This window comes from Staurois parvus, unplaced genomic scaffold, assembly GCF_062004578.1.
Source record: "Staurois parvus isolate SC_StPar_1 unplaced genomic scaffold, SC_StPar_1.0 ptg000299l, whole genome shotgun sequence".
In the NCBI taxonomy this organism is placed as follows: domain Eukaryota; kingdom Metazoa; phylum Chordata; class Amphibia; order Anura; family Ranidae; genus Staurois; species Staurois parvus.
Window position 1 is genome coordinate 13,811,227 of NW_028318095.1, and position 22,948 is coordinate 13,834,174.

The 22,948-nt window shown below is 39.3% G+C and overlaps 1 protein-coding gene across 2 annotated transcripts in view; it reads left to right on the plus strand.

Moving 5' to 3' along the window:
* EPHA6 (EPH receptor A6) overlaps positions 1 to 13,995 on the plus strand; it is a 1,004,780-nt gene extending 990,785 nt beyond the window's left edge. For both annotated transcript variants that reach the window (XM_089682939.1, XM_089682940.1), the window contains 2 exons: positions 8,021 to 8,170; positions 10,766 to 13,995. In XM_089682939.1, the coding sequence (XP_089539065.1) occupies positions 8,021 to 8,170; positions 10,766 to 10,880 (265 nt within the window). In that variant the 3' untranslated portion in view covers positions 10,881 to 13,995. The remainder of the gene's footprint in view (positions 1 to 8,020; positions 8,171 to 10,765) is intronic.
* The last annotated feature ends 8,953 nt before the right edge of the window (positions 13,996 to 22,948 follow it).

Genomic DNA, 22,948 nt, shown 5'->3' on the forward strand with positions numbered 1-22,948 from the left:
GTACTATAAAGCAGTAGTTTTAACAAGAATTTATGATTGGACACATAATTATGAGGGGAAAAAGTGGGTTCAGATTGAGAATGAACTAAGCGGAGTTACCCTGAAGAGAACTATTTGGGCACCAGCACAACATAGAGGGTTAAGGGATACCACAAGTGTTTTTACATTGAATGTTTTTAATGTCTGGGATAAATTGCATAAAATTATGAAATGGGATTTTAACTCACAACTAATACCACTGAGGAATACGGATTATTTTCCCCCAGGCAAGGAGGAAAGTATAGGGAAATGGATTAGAAAAAAAGATATCCAACTGAGAGACATAATGGATGGACAAGAATTGAGAACACTTGGTGATTTGAAAGGGGATAAAAAGGAACTTTTTATTAAAATAGATGAATGGAAATATTATCAATTAAAACATTTTGTCAGTAACCTCCCAAGACCGTTCAGATCGAGAGAGGATTGGAACGGCTTTGAGAGGTTGTTAGAAACACGAGGTGATGGGAGGCGAGGCACCGCAAAAATTTATAAAATCCTCACTGAGTTAGACACTTACACAAAACCAATGTATATAGGTAAATGGGAAAGAGATTTGGGAATAGAGATTGACGAGGATAAGCAAAGAAAAATTTACAGATTAATACACGAGAATATAAGTATGAGGGAGGTGGAGGTAAATTACAAGTGTTTAACGAGATGGCACATCACACCGAACATTGAGTATAAGATATGTGGGGAAAATTCACTAGAGTGCTGGAGGGGATGTGGAAAAGTAGGCACTTTATATCATATATGGTGGGAATGCCCAAAAATTCAAGGTTTCTGGGAGATGATCGTTCAATTAATTGAGAATATCACTGGGATAAAGATAGGATTGAACCCAGCAGTATGTCTCCTACATAGTACAGAGCTATCAGTAAATAACTACAAGGATTCGGGTATATGGTGCTATCTAAATGCGGCGAAGGGGTTGATACCTAAGTTTTGGCATAGACCAGAGGTGCCGAAGGTTGAGGATTGGGTGGAAAGAACTAATCAGATTTATAAGATGGAGAGACTGTGCTATATGCAGGAAGACAGGATGGGGTTGTTCTATAAGAGGTGGAGAACATGGGAAGAATTTATGGTGAAATATATGAAGTAACCACGTGAGAAAGATAGAAGGATTCGTACCCTATATTCGTGTATGAAGTGGGATAACACTATTATGCAGAGTGGGTGGGTTTATTTTGAGGGAGGGAGGTTTTTTTTTTTTTTTTTTTTTTTTTGGGTGGGGGGTAATTAGATAGTTCGGGGGGTGGTAATTGGGAATAAAGATTGATAGAAATGTTATTAAAGGTATGCAAATTTGTTTGTATGAGAACAAGAATGAAATGTGCAATATATGGAAAATAAATAAAAATTTAAATAAAAAAAAAAAAAAATAAAAAGCAGTGTGCAGGAGCTGACAGGGGAGAGATCTGTATTGTTTACATACAGGTCTCTCCCCCATCGGAAATCCTTTGAGATCGCCAGGTGCCAGTGGGGAATCACTTTCCGGGACCCAGTGATTGATAGCCAAAGTCGCAAATGGCTGCACGGGTAGGGCTCGCACACAGCTCGTGCACGCCCCCTACCTGGAACTGCAAAATCATGTATGTATACATGATTTTGTACCCCCATGCTGTTGTAGCAGTATTTCTGCTATAGGGTGGCACAGAAGCAGTTAAAGTGGATACTATCCTGGTAAGTGTATGAGGTTAGTATCTCTAATGATCATATTCAGTAAACCTCCCCTTAACTACTTCAAGACACTTTTACCCCCTTCCTGTCCAGGCCAATTTTCAGCTTTCAGTGCTGTCACACTTTGAATGACAATTGCGCGGTTATGCAACACTGTACCCATATGAATTTTTTAGCATTTTTTTGAGACAGATAAAACTATTTATTCACCACTGTAATTTTTCTTTTTTTTGCTATATAAATTAAAAAGTCCAAAAATTTTGAGAAAAAGTGTTTTTCTTATAACATTTTCCAAATAAATAAATCTTTCTTCATAAATCTTGGCCAAAATTTATTCTGTTATCTTTTTATAATAAAAATAACACAAATTAGTTTATAACCAAAAATTATAATTTTTCAAAAATGTTTTTTTACATTTTTATTTAATTTTTTATATTATTACTTATTTTTTTTAACATACTGTCACCCTAGCAGTACAGTGTCACCATTGTAACTACTACTTGTGGGGGGTGATGAAGATTTTTTTTTTTACACTGATTGCTTTTACACCCATAAAGGCTGTAAAATCAATCATTTCTCCTTTTCTCTGGCTGCATTCTTGCAGCCATTGAGAAATACTGCATGAGCTGTGATTGGTCACAGCTTGTCACATGGTACAAGGCTGTTGTGAATAGCCTTGTACCATGTGATCTCTGTGATCATTCACAGATTTCACACATAGTAAGCAATGATGTCAGAAGTGACATCTTGCTTACTCCTATTCATGTGACAATCTGTGATCACATGATTGGGACCTCACACAGAGGTCCCATACAGGGGGCACCGGATCGTGGTGTGCTCGCTCCCAGGGAGTGCGCACAGGCTAAAATGGACCCGCCCCTGCACTGCCACCGTCTGGCCGTTCATATATATGGGCCAGACAGGAAGTGGTTAAATTTCACATGTCTAGGTTTTAATTTTTTTCCACACTTGCATGCAGACCAAGCTGTGCTGGAAAATTGTCACTTACAGGAATTGGGACAAACCATGTAACATTGCCAAGAGTGTGTACAGTGGCCTCCTTTCTTTATATGGTTTAAACCTTTTCTCCAACATAAAAATAACTGTTGCAGTAATTGCTTAAAAAGTGTTGACTGAAATTCAGCTTTAATTTGTTTGTCACTTACATTTAAAAGTACAAGTCCATCTAGGACTAGCACAGGGTGACAACGCTGCTGTGCGATGTTACTGAGGAACAAACAGCGTTGTCACCCTGATACAGAAATAACAGACCTACTGACAGGATAAACAGATAATAAAGGAAAACTCATACAAATGAGCGCAGAGAGGCCACTCCAGGTGGAAACATGTGAACAGTTAATCATGAGCTCACCACTGCTGCCTTGTTAATCATATGCATGATAAAGAGAACTGGAAAAAAAGGCGCTGTGGAAAATGCTCTCAGACAAGCACCTTAGTGGAGGTGCATCTTTATTGGGTGAGATAAAGTAGCAAGTATAATAAAATTAACCAGCCTGAAGTGGACAGTGTGATTCCAATGGACGGCCCGTCCGCTCTGAGGGGAGCTGAGATCAAAGAATGCTCCTGTCGACTTCAAATCACGTGGTGTCAGCGTACCAGCGTCCTGGGTGGTGTCACCATGGCAAACGAAGGCAGTGTCCGGCGTTGGCTTCAGCTGGGAGCATATGTGGGGTTACCAAGACGACATGTTTCGCGCAGTTGCGCTTTGTCAAGTCACCAGACAGATAATAAGCCTATGCTGCAAAGTAGCTCAAGAAAAAATTGCTGTGTAGAGGCCTATATTTTTTTGCCTATAGCTACACTTTATTTTTACAGGTGACATTGAAGAAATGAAGAGTGCCTTCATATAGTAAAGGCAAAAGAAAATTGTGTGCTGCCAAATAATGAGAATAATAATAGATGAGCTGCTGCAAACACTTGTTATGTGTGTAAACATGAAAAACAGACTAAAATAAATGAAAGTGCTGCGCTGCTAGCATAAATCAATACATATATATACGTGAACAAAAACGTGACTGATAGTCTCAAAAGATGATAAAACATAAAAATAAATGCAATTCTTCAAAAAAATCCAAATAATTGACATATCTTTCTGCTGGTGATTGCACCCAAAATCCCAGTGCTGTAAATCTTCAATACATGTGAATCACCACAGTGAACATAGACTTCCAGGTGGACTCTCGCCGTCTCGCATGGACCTGTATGTGGACATAGGTCAAACAAGGCATCTCCCCTATTAGTGGGGGTAACACATGACGTGCTCCTCTGTGCACTCTTCCCCTTATCAATCACCACTGGACCTTCCCAAATGGCACCCGATTTCAGTGCAGCCAACTCTATGGATAAAGCTCAACAACAACAAAGTAGACCACAGTGCAGTAGGCTTCTTTAACCACTTCAAGTCCGGACACTTTTACCCCCTTCCTGTCTAGGCCAATTTTCAGCTTTCAGCGCTGTCACACTTTGAATGACAATTGCGCGGTCATGCAACACTGTACCCATATACATTTTTTTATCATTTGTTTGAGACAGATAAAACTTTATTTTGGTGGTATTTATTCACCACTGGGATTATTATTTTTTTTTGCTATATAAATGAAAAAGTCCCAAAATGTTGAAAGAAAGTGTTTTTCTTATAACATTTTGCAAATAAGTATTTTTTCTTCATAAGTCTTGGTCAAAATGTATTCATTTTTTTTATTAAAAAAAATAACCCAAATTAATTTATAACGAAAATTATAATTTTTCAAAAAAATTTTTTACGTTTTCATCTTATTTGTTTATATTATTATTTATGGGTTTTTTTAACATACTGTCACCCTAGCAGTAGAGTGTCACCATAGTGACACTGTACTACTTGTGGAGGGTGATGAAGTTTTTTTTTTGTTTTTTTACACTGATTACTTTTACATCCATAAAGCAGTCACCATTGGCAGCACAGTGGCTAAATTGTTAGCACTTCCGCCTGGCAGTACTAGGGTTGTTGGTTCGAATCCCAGCCATGGCACCTCTTGCCTGGAGTTTGCATGTTCTCCCTGTGCCTGTGTGGGTTTCCTCCCACACTCCAAAGACATGCTGGTAGGTGAATTGGCTCCTGTCTAAATTGTCCATAGTATGTGTATGTATGAATGTAAGCTAGGGACCTTAGATTGTACACCCCTTGAGGGTCAGGGACTGATGTGAATATACAATATATATGTAAAGCGCTGTGTAAATTGACGGTGCTATATAAGTACCTGAAATAAATAAAATGTCTCTTTCTCTCTGACTGCACTCTTGCAGCCATTGAGAAATACTGTGAGAGCTGTGATTGGCCACAGCTTGCCACATGGTACAAGGCTGTTGTGAATAGCCTTGTACCATGTGGCCTCTGTGATCATTCACAGATTTCACATGTAATAAGCAATGATGTCAGAAGTGACAGCTTGCTTACTACTATTCATGTAATCACTGATTGGCCAATCAGCGTTCACATGATTGGGACCCGTACAGCGATTGGTGTTCCTCCAGACACAGCCGGCACCGGATCACGGTGCTGTGCACTCCCAGGGAGTGCGCACAGGCTAAAATGGTGGGTGCTGTTTATAAACGGCAACCTGCTCCTGTCCAGCCATTTATATACATGGGCTGGACGGGAAGTAGTTAAAAAGCATATATTTATTAAAGCATATGAACTCACATGATGCTAGTGTTAAAAACGCATGAAACAGCGGTCAGAATGAAGCAATGGAGAGCAAGACTCTGCCTGTCGGAACGATGTAAGAGCACTGATGACACCTAAAAGGTGACCTAGGTGACGTCAGCGCTCCTACATCGTTCCGACAGGCACTTTCATTTGTTGTTGCATTCAAATATTGTTATATACAGTATGTTAAAAATATGGATGTGACTGGGAGGGTTTGCTTTGGGCTTACAGTGCACCTGTACCTAAATCCCAATAGAATTCTCTGTTTAAATGAACTAAATACATTCCAGGTGCATGAAAACAAAATGTTACAGATTTTTTTCCTTTAGAAAACAGCCACAGACAGTAGAAAAGCCTGTCCCCTTCAGCATGCTGAAAAGAAGCTCTCTGTATGGACGCAGCGATCCCTCTGCAGAGGCAGAGCTCTCCAATCAGAAGGGAACATGCAATTTGCTGATTGCAGAGCTATAGCTCTGATTCATAAGGAGGCATGTCAGACCTCTGCAGAGGGACCACTGCTTCAACACAAAGAGGTCCTTCTCTAGGATTAATGCCCCCCTAGGGTGAAATGCACAGGAGGAGCACTGTCCCACAAATGGATTATGTTCCAATACACTGTTACCTATAGAATAAAGCTTATTGAAGAAAGGAAAGATTTGGCAGTAATGTGGCTTTTTTCAATTTCTGTTTGTAGTTCTGGGACTAGGACAGGTTCAAATGAAAAATGAAAATACAAAAGCATTGTTTTACTAAAGACCAAGAGGCTGTTCACTTTGCAAGGCAATTTTACTTTGGTTTAGTGAAGGTGGTGTAAATTCACTTTACAGATAATATCCAATAGCATGCATAGGAAATTTAAAAAAATTAACATTTGCTTGCGCATGATTGGATGATGAAAGCCAGTGGAACTTTGCCATTTTTGCAAAGCTGAAGTTAAATCAACCCCAATGCCTCAGATACCAGGGTGTGTTAATGGATAAGTTCATCTTTTAGAAAAAAAAATTAAAATGCTCATTTATTTGCAGGTAAATAAAAATGTGCATTTATTATTTTTGTCTGCAGGAACCTGTAAACCATCAGCACATTGCTGGTGCCATGCAGGTCTCCTGCAGATCTGTCAGTATATCTGCTTGCCCGTATGGGATGTACAAGCAGGCAGATATTCTAACAGGAAGACTCAATGAACTACCACAGAGCCGTGGCAGTTCATTGAGGACTACAAGCTGACAGTCGCTAAGGCTGTCGGGACTTGTAGTCTCTCATTCACAGATGACTGTGAATGATTGACACAGCAGTGTGGACAGAGCCCCGCAACGCCACTTTTTTAAAAATTTGACAGCTAGTGATGGGGGACAAGATTCCCCACTAGCTGTCAAGCTCCATGCACACTAGGTGTTTTGATAACACTGGTAATGTTAGCTGTGTAAAGTCACGTTCAGCTTTTTTTTTAGCGGTTTTACATTAGCGTTTAGCAACGCTTTCCCGCATTTAGCCGCGTTTTCCCACAATTTTCCGCCTTTGCGTTTTTTTACCAAAAAAAAAATTGTTAGAACATTTTTACAGCTAAAAAACTCCTCTAGAAACCCACTAGTCTTGGGTTTTTTTTCCAGCCAAAAAACATTGATTACAGTCTATGTGTGCATGGAGACATAGGATAACATGCTGGGGGGTTACTGGCTGTAGAAAAAAACAGTGAAAAGCCAAAAACAGCCGCTGTAACAACATCCAGTGTGCATGAGGACTCAAAGCGGGGATCATGGGGGGGGGAGTGAGGGCCGATCTGATCGCAACATGTTACTTCTTACATCCTGAATGTGGATGTAACATGTAACATGTTGCGAAAGGTGAACTTTAAAGTGGTATTAAACCCAAAAGCAAATATTTTTTATGTGATGTGGTGGCTTAGTTTTCTTTTTAGGCTTTCATTTTTTTCACCTTGTGATCCAGCCAGTAAGTCTGTTGTTTTCTACAGATGTAGCAGTTAGAGGGTTGAGACAATCCTTTTACTACTCACCAGGGTGCTTACCATGATCTACTTCTATGTAAAACCTTTATCCCAAAAATAAAAATAAAAAGAACTGCTGTAACTGCTTATAAAGTATTAGCTGAAGTTCAGCTTCAGTTTGTTAGTGTATTTACATCTGCTAGTCCATATAATACTCCCTCCCCCCAGATTAAAGTATAACTAAGGCTCCATGCACACTGGGTGTTTTTAAGCTCTTTGAAGCTAAACAGTGTTATCCTATGGGCAGGGGTGGACTGACCATTTAAAAACTGCCCGAGGGCCCGGGATCAGTAGGGGGCCCCATGAGATGCCCCTGGTACCTTTTTCATAGGCTTTTTTGAGTTTGGGCAAGGACACAGGGGCCCCATGATCCCCTATTTCCCGGGGGCCCCATGAGTTATCAGTCCGCCCCTGCATACACATGTATAGAAGAATCTTTTCAGCCAATCATTGGAAAGACCATGTAGCAGGATCTACACTGTTTCTGTTGATGGAGTAGTACCACAAGTTGTCCCAGTTAGAACTGATGTTTGTATGGAACCATCTGGGCTAGATACACTTTTAATGTGTTTTTTTTCTTCTAGTTTGCCAGAATCACCAGGGGAAGTACCAGAATATCACTTTTATGTCACAGTCACTGAGTGGCTAGAGTCGATCAAGATGGGTCAGTATGCCAGTAACTTCATGGCAGCCGGGTTCACAACACTGGACCTAGTTTGCAGAATGAGCATTGAGTAAGTCGTTATGTAATAAGAGAATTTTTTCTGGAAAAAAAATGGTTGCATTACATTAACTAGCAATGTTATTTATTCATTACATAGCTTTCATGCTTTCCATGCCTGATTTAATTTGTTTTTGCCAGTATAGTTTATAATTCTACTCTATGATGTCACATGCAATGCTAACAAATTAGGAAATCCCTACACCTTAATACACACGGCATCATGAATAACATGTGACTTTAGACTTTTTGAGAATCTCAAGAGGGATGTAAAGCACATTGGTTTGTCTTTTTTATTATAATTTTTGTGTGTATGGTTGATATTTAAAATGAGGAGATGCCCAATAGTCATAGTTCATTATTTATGTGTGTTCTTGGATTTATGCATTGTTTCATTTTTTGACAACTAATATGATTGGATGCATTGACTTGCATTTTCCCAAATTGTAGCATATAGACATAATTGGCCGTGATTATTCACATTTACCTGGACTTGTTCTGTAATGTTAAAGACATTTCACCACTTAACCAAGAGGCCTTTTCAGTTCAAATATATGTTGGAAATATACCACAACATTTAGAGCTACACGGGGAACTCAGTCTCCTTTACCCTGTTACCCTGGTAATATGTAATGTGTCGTGGGATGGCACACAGAAATGGTAATAAACAAATATGCAATTGTATATAATAAAACACAAAGAAATTAATTAAAATTGATTGAAGGCAACAGTATTTATTGGGGGGGGGGGGGGTAACCTAAAATCAATTCAAAATGCAACATCAACTATAAACAAAAAGATAATATCTTACCACCAAGGTCCAAGCTTTATGCTGGATGACTATCACCCACTGAAAGACTGTAAAGAAAAAAATATAACAAATTATAACATGGATGGCCAGGTAGATCCACGGGTGAGCTGCTATACAACAGTTTCTGCCTCATGTACTTCTGCAGCCCACCAGAGCTGCTCAATGGGAAGCTTATCTCTGGGTAAAATATAACAGCTGGGCAGGTCAGTGGACAATGACTCCTAGTACCTGTAAGGTCAGAAGATCTAGCAATCAGCAAATATAAGCAAGAAAAATCAAGCAATTAACCAATCCCCTTCCACATCAGGTCCTCTTAAGGAATCCATGAGTTCCCCACTAAAAGCTTAAGTTCCTCTTTGAAAAAATCTACTTAGATGACTGGTCCAAATTTTCAACATTACAGAACAGACATTCAGTTGCATGTGACCAACTACTACTAGCTGTACCCTGACCTAGATTGAAAATAATGTTTGCAAGCATACCACATACAGGACCTTTTTACAGCACCCTGTAAGGCAACATAAAATATAGTAACTACTTGCTGCCCAGGCCCATTCTGAAATTTCTCACATACAAGTATACATTTTTTGGCTAGAAAATTACTTAGAACCCACATCATAATTTTTAAGCAGAGGCTCTGGAGAATAAAATGTTGGTGTTGCAATTTTGTAAGTCACACAGTATTTGCACAGGCAGTTTAAAATGCTAATTTTTAGGAAAAAATAAATTTTAATGATTATTAGTGCACACAAAAACAATATAATACTCAATTTTTTTTAAAATATAAAATATGATGTTGTGCCCGGTAAATAGATACTTAACATGTCATGCTTATAAATCTTACACACCTTTGAAATGGCAACAAACTTTGGTTCATTAAATTATCCATAGGTGACCCTTTGAAAGCCTTTACAGGTTATCAGTTTAGAGTTAAACTGTAGGTCTGGCACTAGAATTATTGCATTCACTCTGATGTTCACAACAATACCTCCCATATGGAGTGTGATCACCATTTACATATATATGCCAAAACAACATGCATGTGTGCATTTGCATGTGAATATGAGGAGACTGAGACCCTTTAATTTATGGGTTTTTTATTTACATATTTTTGGACACTATCTCTTTATTTTTTTACCAACTTTATTGCTATCACAAAGGATGTTGCAGTGACAAGCAGCCTTTAGTGAGAGAACTGGGGTCTATTAGATCCCAGATCTGTCCTCTGCCCTCGAAAGCAATCGTTGAAACTAAGATCGGTTTAATCGGTTGCTTTACTAGCCAGTAATGTAAACAGTCGAAAACAAACACCTGGAAGTGATGAAATCCTGTTGGCTTTTGGTTTCATACACCATAGAGATGATCAGGGACCAGATGTACCTTCTTCATCTCTATGGTCAGCCAGTGCTACTGCCCACACCCGTGGGACCGAAGAGTCAAGAAACGGGGGCATGTGGCAGTGGGAGTGGGGCCTCCCTTCTACTGTTTGTAGCGATTGGGCTGCTGTTTAGCCACTTGGATCATTTTACAAAAAACTGCATCGCTGGCACTAAAGAATGATAATAGGATCATGGCTGCAGCCATGACCCTGATATCACCATCACTTCCCGAGGACATACCGTATATGTATATCCATCTGTTGGTAAGTGGTTAATTTCACTTGGCCATACCTTTTTCTGCATTACAAAATGCATGACAATGCACCCAGGTTTGAACAACCCTAATAAATTCTTTATCTACAGCATGCACCTGTTTTGATGTGTTAAGTCATTTTCAATGTTTTGTTTTTTCAAACAGTGACATCAGAAGAGTCGGAATAACACTCATTGGACACCAGAGAAGAATAGTGAGCAGTATACAGACTTTACGATTACAGATGATGCATATACAAGAAAAAGGATTTCATGTATGAAAGTAGTAGAAGCAACTGTTTTGTGCCTCAGTATTTCTTTACCAGAAGATATTCTTACTCCTCATATTGGATTCTCCCTCTCTAGACTTTGGAACTCTTCTTAAGAGAAAAAGAGAAAGAGATCCTGACACTTCTAGACTGAAGTTTTGAACACTTTACATAGATATGTCTTCAAGTTACTGACAAGTAGAATCCTGGGCCCCACAGCAAGACTTCTCACATCTTATGAGTGTTGCGGCATGGGTGTGCGGCGTTGTGTGACAACCTCTTCCATTGGTTCATGAACTTTGTAGCAATTTTGGCCAAGTCTAGCATTCATCTGGTGTAGCAAAACTAAATGGTAATAGTTTAAATGGCTGCAGGCCTGTTTTTGAAATATTGTAACTATTATTATAAAACATACTGATTTTAAAGATAGGAAAATAGCAAAATATTTTAAGTGAACATTGGATTTAGAGATTAAAGTGTACCTGTAATTTACATTAGAGACAGCCATTTTGTTCATACCTTCCAACGTTACTCTTTGGTAGAGATCAAGTTTTGTGAAATCTTGGAAGGTATTGATATGATGATACACTACTAAATCACATAGTTTTCAGTTATATCAATCGATAATACACTGTTTATTATAAAGTCTAAAGTACAAAGACAGTTTTTAATTACTATATTGCAGTGAGAAATGTCTCAGCTTAATTTTGGAAGACCCATGATTGATTATTAATGAGACTCTTTGCTGATAACAGAGCAAAAAAATGTTCTTCTAAGAATAGTTCCACACTACCAAGTAATACCTTCCCTGTATTGCCCGGCACTCTGTTCTTCTGTCAGAGCTGGGAATTCTAAGTTTGTGTTGGTCAGTATCTCCTCTAATGATCTCCTTCCCTCTTCCATGTGACACTGTTCAGGCCTGGTGATTGAACACTCAGACCTGAGCACTGTATCCCGGGAAAAGGGAAGAGGTCACATTCCCCTTCATAACCAGGAAAAAATAATTTTCTCCAATTTAGTCCCCCAAAATAGCCAAAGGACATATTCTCATTTAGTGGAACAATGGGCTTCTTACAGAGCAGACTCCACATTAGAGTGAAGCCCTAATTACCTGAACAAATTGCAACATTGTGCCTCTGTGCAGTTGATCTTTTTCACACTCTTATGTGTAGGTAACACCATAAGAAACCCATTTTTATTAGTCTTCTAAGTGCAAATTAACTAAAAATTGTGTTTAACTCTGGTCTAAATTCATGTTTGTAAAGTGTAGGACACAAAGATCCTCAAGACATGTTTTAAAATAATTGTCAGGCAGTGAACCTGGAAATGCACAAAGTATAGTAAACCATTGTGACCAACCTGATTTTGCAATCCATCATTTCAGAGCTGTTAGAATAATTAAAGATGGACACTGATTGGTTGCTTTGTGTTACTGAACTTTGGTGTAGTTCTTTGTTATAAAACAAAAGCATGAATGTATCTACTGCCATTAGCAAGTAATCCAATCTCAGCTGCCATTCATTTACTACATGTTAGCAAGCAAAAATAAGTATCTCGTTGCTATCAGCGTTATAAACACTTTCATCTTAGACACTAATAATACACAAGGCCAAAAGTGTCTGACAACTTAAGGTGGCTATACACATAGTGATTTGTGATCAATTTAGATATGAGCAATGGCAAACAAGTGTTCTCTTATCTACTAAAATATTGAACAATGCAAAAAATAGTACTTTTCCACATTTTTGTGATCAACTGCAAATATTGATCGAAAATACAATCTTCTACTATAAATGTAAATGATCTAGTAAAAAATTATCATTTAATTGTTCTGAATTACGATCAGTTCTCCAAACCATGTGAGCATATTTGTTCAATTGATCAAACGCAATCAACGATAATCCATCGGGGTCAAAATAGATCCAATAGGATGGTCTTTGGTTTACAATTTTCTTTCGGTTTGATCAGTTTAGTCACATCAAATTATTAATTGAATGATCATACTGATATTTGTGTGGCCACCTTTAGATATAATATATTTCTGGCTCTTAATGCATTCATAGACAGCAGACCAGTCTACAAAATGGCCAAAATATACTGTATACTGTATGCATAAGACCTTGTACACAAAGCCAATTAAAAACCCTCTCTCCTCCATCATATTTTTGTAATAAATAGATGGAAAAAGAGACAGAGTGTGAAGTAGGACATCATATAGAAGTATTATTCTCTATGTAAAACATGTCAACTGTGCACACAACCTGCAATGGAAGAATTTCAGAAAACATAAGAAAAACCAGAAAAATAAAAAAATACCAGAAAAAAAGACATTTTGCTAACTTTTCTTATGTTTTCCTGATTGTAACCTTGACACATTTTTGCATGGAGAACAATTCCACTTGTAATCTCCTTCTCTGCTCTGCTGCATTTCTATGAAATAAGACAGGACAGGAATGAAGAACAGGCATGTGCTCATATCCCAAGGTACACTTTAATATTTAGTCACCAAGTACATAAACTTCCAAAAAAATAAGCAGCTAATGTTAGTCAAATCACAATTCAGCAGAATACTAGATATGTGAAAAGATTTGTTGTAGTGAGATTGTGTGTATGATTATGTGAGCTCAATAACAAAGTGTACTTCCTGAGGCCCAGGATTGAATTGTCCATATAATCAATACTCTATATTCTTGTACTTTTACAGTTTAGAACCAGAAAAGAAAAAAAATCTTTGTCTTCTAGTGTTTTTACTTCATCTATGCCTCTCCAGAACTTTCCAGAAAAAAAAAAGATGTAAGAATGGGAGTTTTGGTAGTACTATAAGCAGCCAGTTGAGGACAGCACAGATAGGACTTACCTCTCTTGTGTTTTTTAGAGACTATATAAAAGCACATGGTATACTAGAGAATAGGAAATAGATTATATATAAATATATATATAAATGTTTCAGTACTCCATGTTTTATTTTCATGTATTATTATAGAAGATGACATTCTTTAGTTTGCTCAGAACAACCTTGCTTTTTTTTTCCTCATGTACAGTGGCATATAGTGCCTTTTTACAGGGTCTGTCATAATACCACAATTGCTGCTTTTGAAAGGCCCAATAAAAGTAATTTTGGAGGTCATTCAAAGTCATTTCAAGTTCCCTTCTGAACAGTGAAAAAACTTCAATCTGCACACAAAACCAGCCAGATGGTGACAATACTTAGTACACTGAGTCCGAGTCAATGCTTATTGAATTAGAACCTGTACTGAGGAAATATGTAGGTAGCCATTGTCGACATCCTTCTAATAGTGTTAGTTGTCTGGCATCCATGGCTTCATAAGTTTCAGCACCAATTATACTAAAAGTTACGCCAGCAAGCTGCAGCAAATTACACCAGAATAAAATCATATCTCTTGATCCACATAGGTGTTGACTGTATTGACATAGACCTTAGTCAAGCCATTAGATCAGCATGACTATTATAGGTGAAGTATTTAGCAATGGCAGCCTACATTTTCCTCGCAGGAAATGTTCACTTTAAACTACAATAAACACAGATTATGTAAGTTACTAAAGAAAAAAAAAATTTGCTTTGCAAAGTGCATGTTCATTAAAGTTAACAAATAAGTTGAAGCTGTGTTTGCTTACATGATTGGATACTTTTAATAAGCTCAGTGACCATTCAGTTTGCAAATCTGAAATTAAAAATTAGTTTTAGTAAATTAATCCTATGTTTAATGGATTGGTCTTCCTTAAATTATAGCGGTATTAAACCCAAAAGCAAACTTTTATTATAATGTAGCTTACCAATTCTTTCATCTGGTGATCTTGCCAGTATCTCTGTTGTTTTTTAACAAAATTCCCCCTCTCCACTAGTATAGACCCTTTCCAAGTATAGACCCCCTCAGTATAGACACCCGTCTCCACTAATTAAGACCCCCCTCCCTCAGTACAGTCCCCCCTCCCTCAGTACAGTCCCCCCTCCCTCATTACAGACACCCCTCTCCATTAATTTTAGATCCCCCTCCCTTAGTACAGTCCCCCCTACCTTAGTACAGACCCCTCCTCCGTCAGTATAGACCCCCTCCCTTAGTATAGACCCCCCTCCTTCAGTACAAAGCCCCCTTCCTCAGTAGATACCCCCTCCCTCAGTACAGACACCTCTCTTGCTAAAAGGGAGGTGGGGGTGTTGGATATGTGCTGAGGGGGCACTTTGGGATGGCAGTGGGCTTGCGCTCTTGTTTCAAATCCAATCCCCACTTCTAGCATAAGTCCACTCCCCTCCAAAAGTGCCCCCCAACACATGCCCCCCCCCACACACACACACACACAATCACTCCTCATCTCCATCTTTTATTTACTTGCCCTCCTTCCCAGTCACTCTGTCCATCTACAATATATAAAATTTTGTACAGACCTCAGATCAGCACGAGTCATGCACAGCGGTGTTTCTTCCACCTGTGTACATGTAAACAGCCAAGGAGGGGGAAGGCAGCTTAGGTCAGTCCGCTCTTCTGTGTGAGACAGGGAGCCAGTCAGGGACAGAGTGATGCCATCAGTCACTGGTGCGGTGTTAGCAGTGCCCCTGCCGATGGGTGTCACCCCTCTAGCGGGTGTCACCCAGGAGTGGTACAAACCCCCATAGTGACGCCACTGGCTAGTACATCTAACAATCCCCTTCCCCCCAGACTGACAATGCCGCTGTCCAAAGATGCCCCAGTGCTCCTTCATCCAGAGTGAGGGCACTCTAATACAGGAGGTGTTACTGGCCAGATCACAAGTTGCAAATGGGGGGTGGAGCCTAAAAAGAACACTAATGCAGCCACTACATCTAAGGATTGGTAAATTGCATTATATTACATTTTTGGTTTTGGGTTTAATACCGCTTTAATTAACATTTCAGTTATTGGTTGATCCTTGTGAGTTGAATCTCCCCCAGCACCTTCCAGCTGTGGTATTGCAATTTCACTTTGAAATCTTCTTCTTTTCTCTGTAATTGTCAAAAGTTGTAGCAACTTTTTGCAGCCTTTGGGCTGTACTAGGAACTCAAACACATAAATCATGCCTTTAAAGTACCCATGGCTTATTATAAGAGTTGGTGGGTGATTTGCCCTGCTATTATCTACCCAACATGAAATGTCAGTTTTAGACCAGCCAATCTCTTAAAGGCAATTCAAACGAACAAAAACAGGCTTGATGGTGCCATTTCTATAATAAGTGGTCAAGAATCAAAATTAAGATGGTACCAGGAACCAATAATTAACCATATACTCTTTGTTGGGGAAATGTTTGTTTAACAGTCTAAAGTAAACATCTGGTAAGGTGGGATCTTGCCTGGTGTCCTTCCCTCAACATTGCTACTGGCCAAGAAAGCAGCCCATCAATGTGAATGTGGGGAAAGGAAGTGAACATGCAAGATCCAGCATTAAGTGGAAGTGTTAGAGGTTTGCCTGTTCAAAAAAGCCGACATTTGGTTGTAGCAGATAGGAATGAAAGCTGCTTCAGGTATGTGCAGGCACCTCCAGGTGCCATAACTTTACACCTAATAGTAGCACAATCCTTCTTTTAAATTATCAAGTCACTTTAAGGAACTGCCAGCTAATATTTATGTCTTTGTGGTTGTCCTGCCAACTTTAATGTCTGTTAAATCTTTGGGCACCTTTACTGTTCTTGGGAAAGACCTTTGTTACGGTGGTTCGATTGAATTATTTGGATGATCACTGCCATCTGAAGTAGTGCGATTTCAAAGCCCTATTATTATTATTATTATACAGGATTTATATAGCGCCAACAGTTTGCTCAGCGCTTTACAATATGGTGTGAACCAGGACTTAATGTCTATGGTCAATTTAAAGACCACCCAAAATTATATTACCTATTTTGAGGGGGCACTGGTGAAACACTCAAATGCATAAAAACCATCCCTAATAAGGGTGTTAGCCATAGCTGGACTTCCCAGTTACAGACAGTGTATTCTGAAGTGTGACAAAGAATATTTGATTGCAGAGAAAAAATGCAGGTTTCAGCTACCATTGCCCTGCAGATATAACCTCCGTTTTCAGAAGGAAAAGTATCAGTTTAATAAACTTCTCATTTCTGGATGCCAGTTATTGTAGAACTAATGTGTTAATTAATAAAGCTGTGGTATGGTCATACCATGACCAGTTCACTGCTTTAAAAAAAGATCCTGGACCTTTATAAAGCACAGCTTAGCACCCTGCTGGTTTTGGAAGTCAGTGGAGTAATACTCTTCCGAAATCCACATTGTGCAAATGCCATCAAAGTATGACAGAAAGTGGATAATGCTCTATTATAAATTGCCTCCTAAGGGTAGGAAATACCTAAAATGTCTCTAAGGGGTGCATTTACATTACATCAGTGAATCACTTTTAACAGCCTGAATTTGCCAGATATTCTCCACAAAGTGTACCTCATTTAAATTGAGTTGTCAGCGAATGTTAATAACAACAAAATAGTAGATGCTTTTTAACTAAATGTGCATTACTCACTCTCTATAGTGCTTAATCTGTGTTTATTATACAGGGTCAATATACAGAAGTTTAATTTTTTAACAAACTTATTTAAAAGTTAAAAAAAACTGAACTCCTCCCCAGATGTATCCCTCCACCCCAATACACCAAGCATGTGGCATGAGATACCTGATGAAAGGGAGAAGTGAATGCACATCCCCCTGCCACACTGATACCAGTCAAACTGATCTGGTGGTGGTGCTTCAACAGGGTTCTTTTTGTATTCTTTATAAGCTTTTTTTCAATATGGTACAGAGAAGGAACCAAAAAGGACATGAGCAATACGGAAAATAAGACAGGTAAAACAGAACATTACATTTGCCATAGGGGCCTGATATCGATTCTGCTACAGGAATTGTTAGAAAAGCAACAGACCTTATTGGATTGGTCAATAACCCCAAAACAGGAAATATTAGAAGTCAGGATTTCGGGGGTCCATAGATGTAGCATGAGTCAGGATATGCATGTTGCATAACTTGCGTAAAGGTGTCAAAAGAGACCCTATATAATCTGGGCTGTCCCCCATATGAGCAGGACCAAAGGCAATGGGGCCCACCTGTAGGCAAGTAGAGGGCATCACCAAAGGGCGTATAATCTCAGTCTTTTTCTCAAAACACCAGTGCCTGATCCTTATGGATACCAGGCTCTTCTACACTCCAGATGTCTAGGAGGGGGGAACAAAGGAAGCACAGCAGAGTGCCAGATTAGTGTATGGTTAAAAGCAACACTTTAATGCCATTTCTCACTTACATCTGAAAGACCTGTAGACTGCTCCAGGTGTCAGAGTGGTGGTGGGATATACAGCTCATCATAATCTGGATGGACTGATAGGGCTGCAGGGCACAAGCAGGAACCAGGTAAATCAGTGGCATCTCTCCTCTCACTCACAGCACTAAAAGGAAGGCAGACAGGAGAACGTGACAGGCTGTGGGGGTAATGACTGGCTCTAGCCGACCACTCTGACAGCTCTTAAATCCGATCTTTTCCCCAGATGGGACAGCTTGAAAAAGTAGGCAGGACCTTGGAAACGCGTTGTGGTCCACCCCCCACGCTCTACCAGCTGTCACGCTCTCCTGTCTGCCTTCTTGTTAGTGCCGTGAGTAGGAGGAGAGATGCCACTGACATACCGGGGTCCTGCTTGTGCCCTGCAGCCCTATCAGTCCATCCAGATTGCAGTGAGCTGCATATCACACCACCACTCTGACACCTGGAGCAGTCTACAGGTCTTTCAGATGTAAGTGAGAAATGGCATTAAAGTTTTGTTTTTAGCCATACACTAATCTGGCGCCCTGCTTTGTTTCCTTTGTATGCTCCTGAGGGATTACCCAGATCTACGGCTAGGAGCTGCCGGACAGAGTGTGTTTCTCTCATCCACCTTTCCAGCCATCCATCCACCTGCTTTGTGAACTCTGGATTATTGACTGTGGAGCGCTGATTGTGCTTGTTTAATCACACAAGTTGAACTGATTACTGCTGTCTAGGAGGGGGTGCTTGCATAGGGGGTGAATTTAGGCAAAACGTACCAGCCTCCCATATTTAGTTTGAAAGAAAACGTAAGCTATAAGCTGCACTCCTGTAAGTACATTTTGTTCCCTTTTTTCATTTACATTTTTATCTTTTTGCCACATTGGACTCAGAACAATTGGTAAAATGATCACCAAGAAGTGATTTGTCCTTATTGTAAAGCACAATCATCTGCAGTATTTACTGGGTAACATTTGCCAACATTCAGCAACACCGGTCTTCAATGGAAAATGGTGCTTACCCTACTCTTCATCCTGTTTATAATCCAATGAAAGTCCTATTTATCACATACTGTATTTGCCCAGCACAATTCTTTTGCACATACACCAGGCCATTTTAGCAATGAATTTGTGTGAAGTGCTGCTGTCCATAGTCCTGAATATGCACATTTCTTGAGTTTTGTAACTTTATTTTGTAAAAAAAACAAGTAATAATTAAAAAGAGCTCCTTAACAATTGATTCTCATTGAGAATTACAACAGTGGCCTGTGGCATCCACAATAGTTCTTTATAATCCTGAAATATTAACTGTCATGAGTATATGGAACAGATCTTGCCACTATAGTATCCAATAGATATAGAAGACTAGCTTTTGAATGGATATGCCAGGAAACATGTAAAGCAGAAATATTTGTTTTATCGTTATGACTCTTACACAAAAGAACCATTCAGAGAATAATCATGTTTCTTAAATGTTCCTATTAAACTGTATTTACCAAGTTCCACATCTCCTGAGTGTTAAATGTATCCATAATTTGTGTCATCTACCTTAGTCAAAGAGGGGAAAATGCTGATAATTTACAGTCCATCATCATGATAAGCATTGAATTTGTTTGGATTTGATTTCTCCTCATGGACTGGCTAGAATGCAGAGATGGTTAAATACAATAAAATGTATATACAACTATTTTCATGCTATATATTTGTAAGCCAGTGTAGAAATAGAGACTCTTTTTACAGTACTCACTTCCATTAAGCATGTGTGGCATTGTGGATGTATCGGGTACATTTGTCAATTGGCAATCCATTACAAACCTGACTATGCATTCTGGAAAATAACATGCAAAAGTGTAGTTACTGTCTTAATTTTGTAAATCTAGTTATTTTTAAAAATTTTAACGGGTAGTATATGCAGACAAGCTGATCAGTAAAAACAGTTTACTATGCAGCTTACAAAGTGTGCATGTGTAACTACAATGACATGCATATTCACTACACTAAATAAATTCTGTATCCACTTCTAATATTTCTTTGTAGTTTTCATCTGCTACAGAATGATCATGCATACTGTATTATGGATGCAACAAAGCTAAAAAAAATGTATAGTTTTATTCACAGTACTAAAATAAATGAAATCTGTTTTTATTCCTTCTTAATTGGGTAAATATAATATAGCTGTATGAATATTTCATAATTGCATTCAGCAAAGGCACATGCTAAGTTCTTTTAAGGAGACTTTGGGGTTGATTTACTAAAACTAGAGAGTAAAAAATCTGGAGCCGCTCTGCATAGAAACCAATCAACTTCCTTTTTTGTTTTAGTCAAAACTTCCTGCCTGTAGGGAAGCTTGTCTGTTGGCCAGTGAGGCAGCACATCATAATGATGGGCCAACAGGAATGTGTGGCAAGAGGTATGGACAGGCTCTGACAGTATCTGGAAGTGTCCATGCTTTGCCTATCAATACGACCAGGAATTCGGCCATATTAGCAGGCTCTTAAAGACTGTTGGGGTTAACAACTTATAACAGCAGTGTTTTTTTCTTTAATGACATAGGGGTTGATTTACTAAAAGCAAATAGGCTGTTGATGATGCAAGGAAAGTTGCACTTTGTAGTGGACGGTGCCCCAGAGCACCAGTGAGTGAGGTGAGGCTCTGCTAACTTCCATCATCCAATCATGTGCATGCAAAAATTTTATTTTTCTTTGCTTGTACATGATCAGGTGTTACCTGCAAAATGAAACTTCTCCACATTCATTAAGATCTGGGGCAAACTCCTTTGCAAAGTGCACAGTAAACAGCCAATTTGCCTTTAGTAAATCAACCCCATAGTCTCTTTAAAAGCATTTTTACTGTGCCATTTGCTGTCTGCAAGTTATAAAAATAAAGTACAGTAACATATATAAATATATATATATATATATATATATATATATATATATTGACAAAAGCATTGTTGCACCCCTCCAAATCATTGGATTCAGATGTTCCAATCACCTCCATAGCCACAGGTGTATAAAATCTATCACCTAGGCATGCAGACCTCTTCTGCAGACATTTGTGAAAGAATGGCTTACTCTCAGGAGCTCATTGAATTCAAGCGTGGTACCGCGATAGGTTGCCACCTATGCAATAAGTCCATCTGTGAAATTTCCTTGCTACTAAATATTCAACGGTCAACTGTTAGTGGCATTATGAGAAAGTGGAAGCATCTGGGAACAACAGCAACTCGTCCTCCTAAAATGACAGAGTGGGGTCAGTGCATGCTGAAGCGCACGGTGCACAAAAGTCCCCAACTGTCTGCAGAGTCAATTGCTAAAGACCTCCAATCTTTGTGTGGCCTTCAGATTAGCACAACAGTGCATAGAGAGCTTCAAGGAATGGGTTTCCATGGCCGAGCAGTTGCATCCAAGCCTTACATCACCAAGTGCAATGCAAAGCATCAGATGCAGTGTAGTAAAGCACGCTACCACTGGACTCTAGAGCAGTGGAGACGTGTTCTCTGGAATGACCAATTATGCTTCTCTGTTTGGCAATCTGATGGACGTGTCTGGGTTTGGCAGTTTCCAGTAGAACGGTACTTGCCTGACTGCATTGTGCCAAGTGTAAGTTTGGTGGAGAAGGGATTATGGTGTGGGGTTGTTTTTCAGGGGTTGGTCTTGGCCCCTTAGTTCCAGTGAAGGGAACTCTTAAGGTGTCAGCATACCAAGACATTTTGGACAATTTCATGCTCCCAACTTTCTGGGAACAGATTAGGCATGGCCCCTTCCTGTTACAACATGACTGGCACCAGTGCACAAAGCAAGGTCCATAAAGAGATGGATGAGCCAGTTTGGGGTGGAGGAACTTGACTGGCCTACACAGAGTCCTGACCTCAACCTGATAGAACACTTTTGGGATGAATTAGAGAGGAGACTGCGAGCCAGGAGTTCTCATCCGACATCAGTGCTTGACCTCACAAATGCGCTTCTGGAAGAATGGTCAAACATTCCCATGGACACACTCCTAAGCCTTGTGGACAGCCTTCCCTAAAGAGGTGAAGCTGTTATACCTGCAAAGGGTGGGCCAACTCAATATTGAACCCTACGGACTAAGACTAGGATGCCATTAAAGTTCATGTGCGTGTAAAGGCAGGTGTCACAATACTTTTGGCAATATAGTGTACTGTATATACTGTATGTTCACCTTTAGACAGCAGAAGAGATATGTTTAAATAACCTGCTTACTTAGAGAAAGGATATTCTCTCTTTAAAAACAGGATGGCCTGACTCATGGCCTGAATCATTCAGGATTCAAGGACAATCGCCTTTGACCTGCTGTTGACCTACTTCTGACCTGAATTTGACCTGCCTCAAGAGGTTTTTGTCGATCTACATCCACACATACCCTTGGCTGGCAGGCTGCCAATAAGAATGTATTAGTGCTGGGCTTTCTTGTTAGCCCAGACTGCAATACAAACTAAATGTATTTGATGCATCCTGTATTGCAATGTTGTAAATGTTTATTTGTTAAAGCAAAGCTTTCATACTTACTATTAAAATATACAATATACAACATCAGCGTGTATACCTATAAATGTAAAATAAAAATAGCATTACATTGAAATAATTATATTTTCCTTTAAAAAGACCCTGTCACAAGACCATTAATTTCAACAACAATCCTATGCATATTCAATGTATTTTTGGCATTTTACCAGTAATAGACTCCCTTGTGTAGACATCCAAAAGCCCTGAAACTGCTGCTGGATCTTGGTTGTGATGTCAGCAGCCCCTGCAAACTCAGAGTTGTCACTCAAGTGACACCCCATAAAATTCCACTC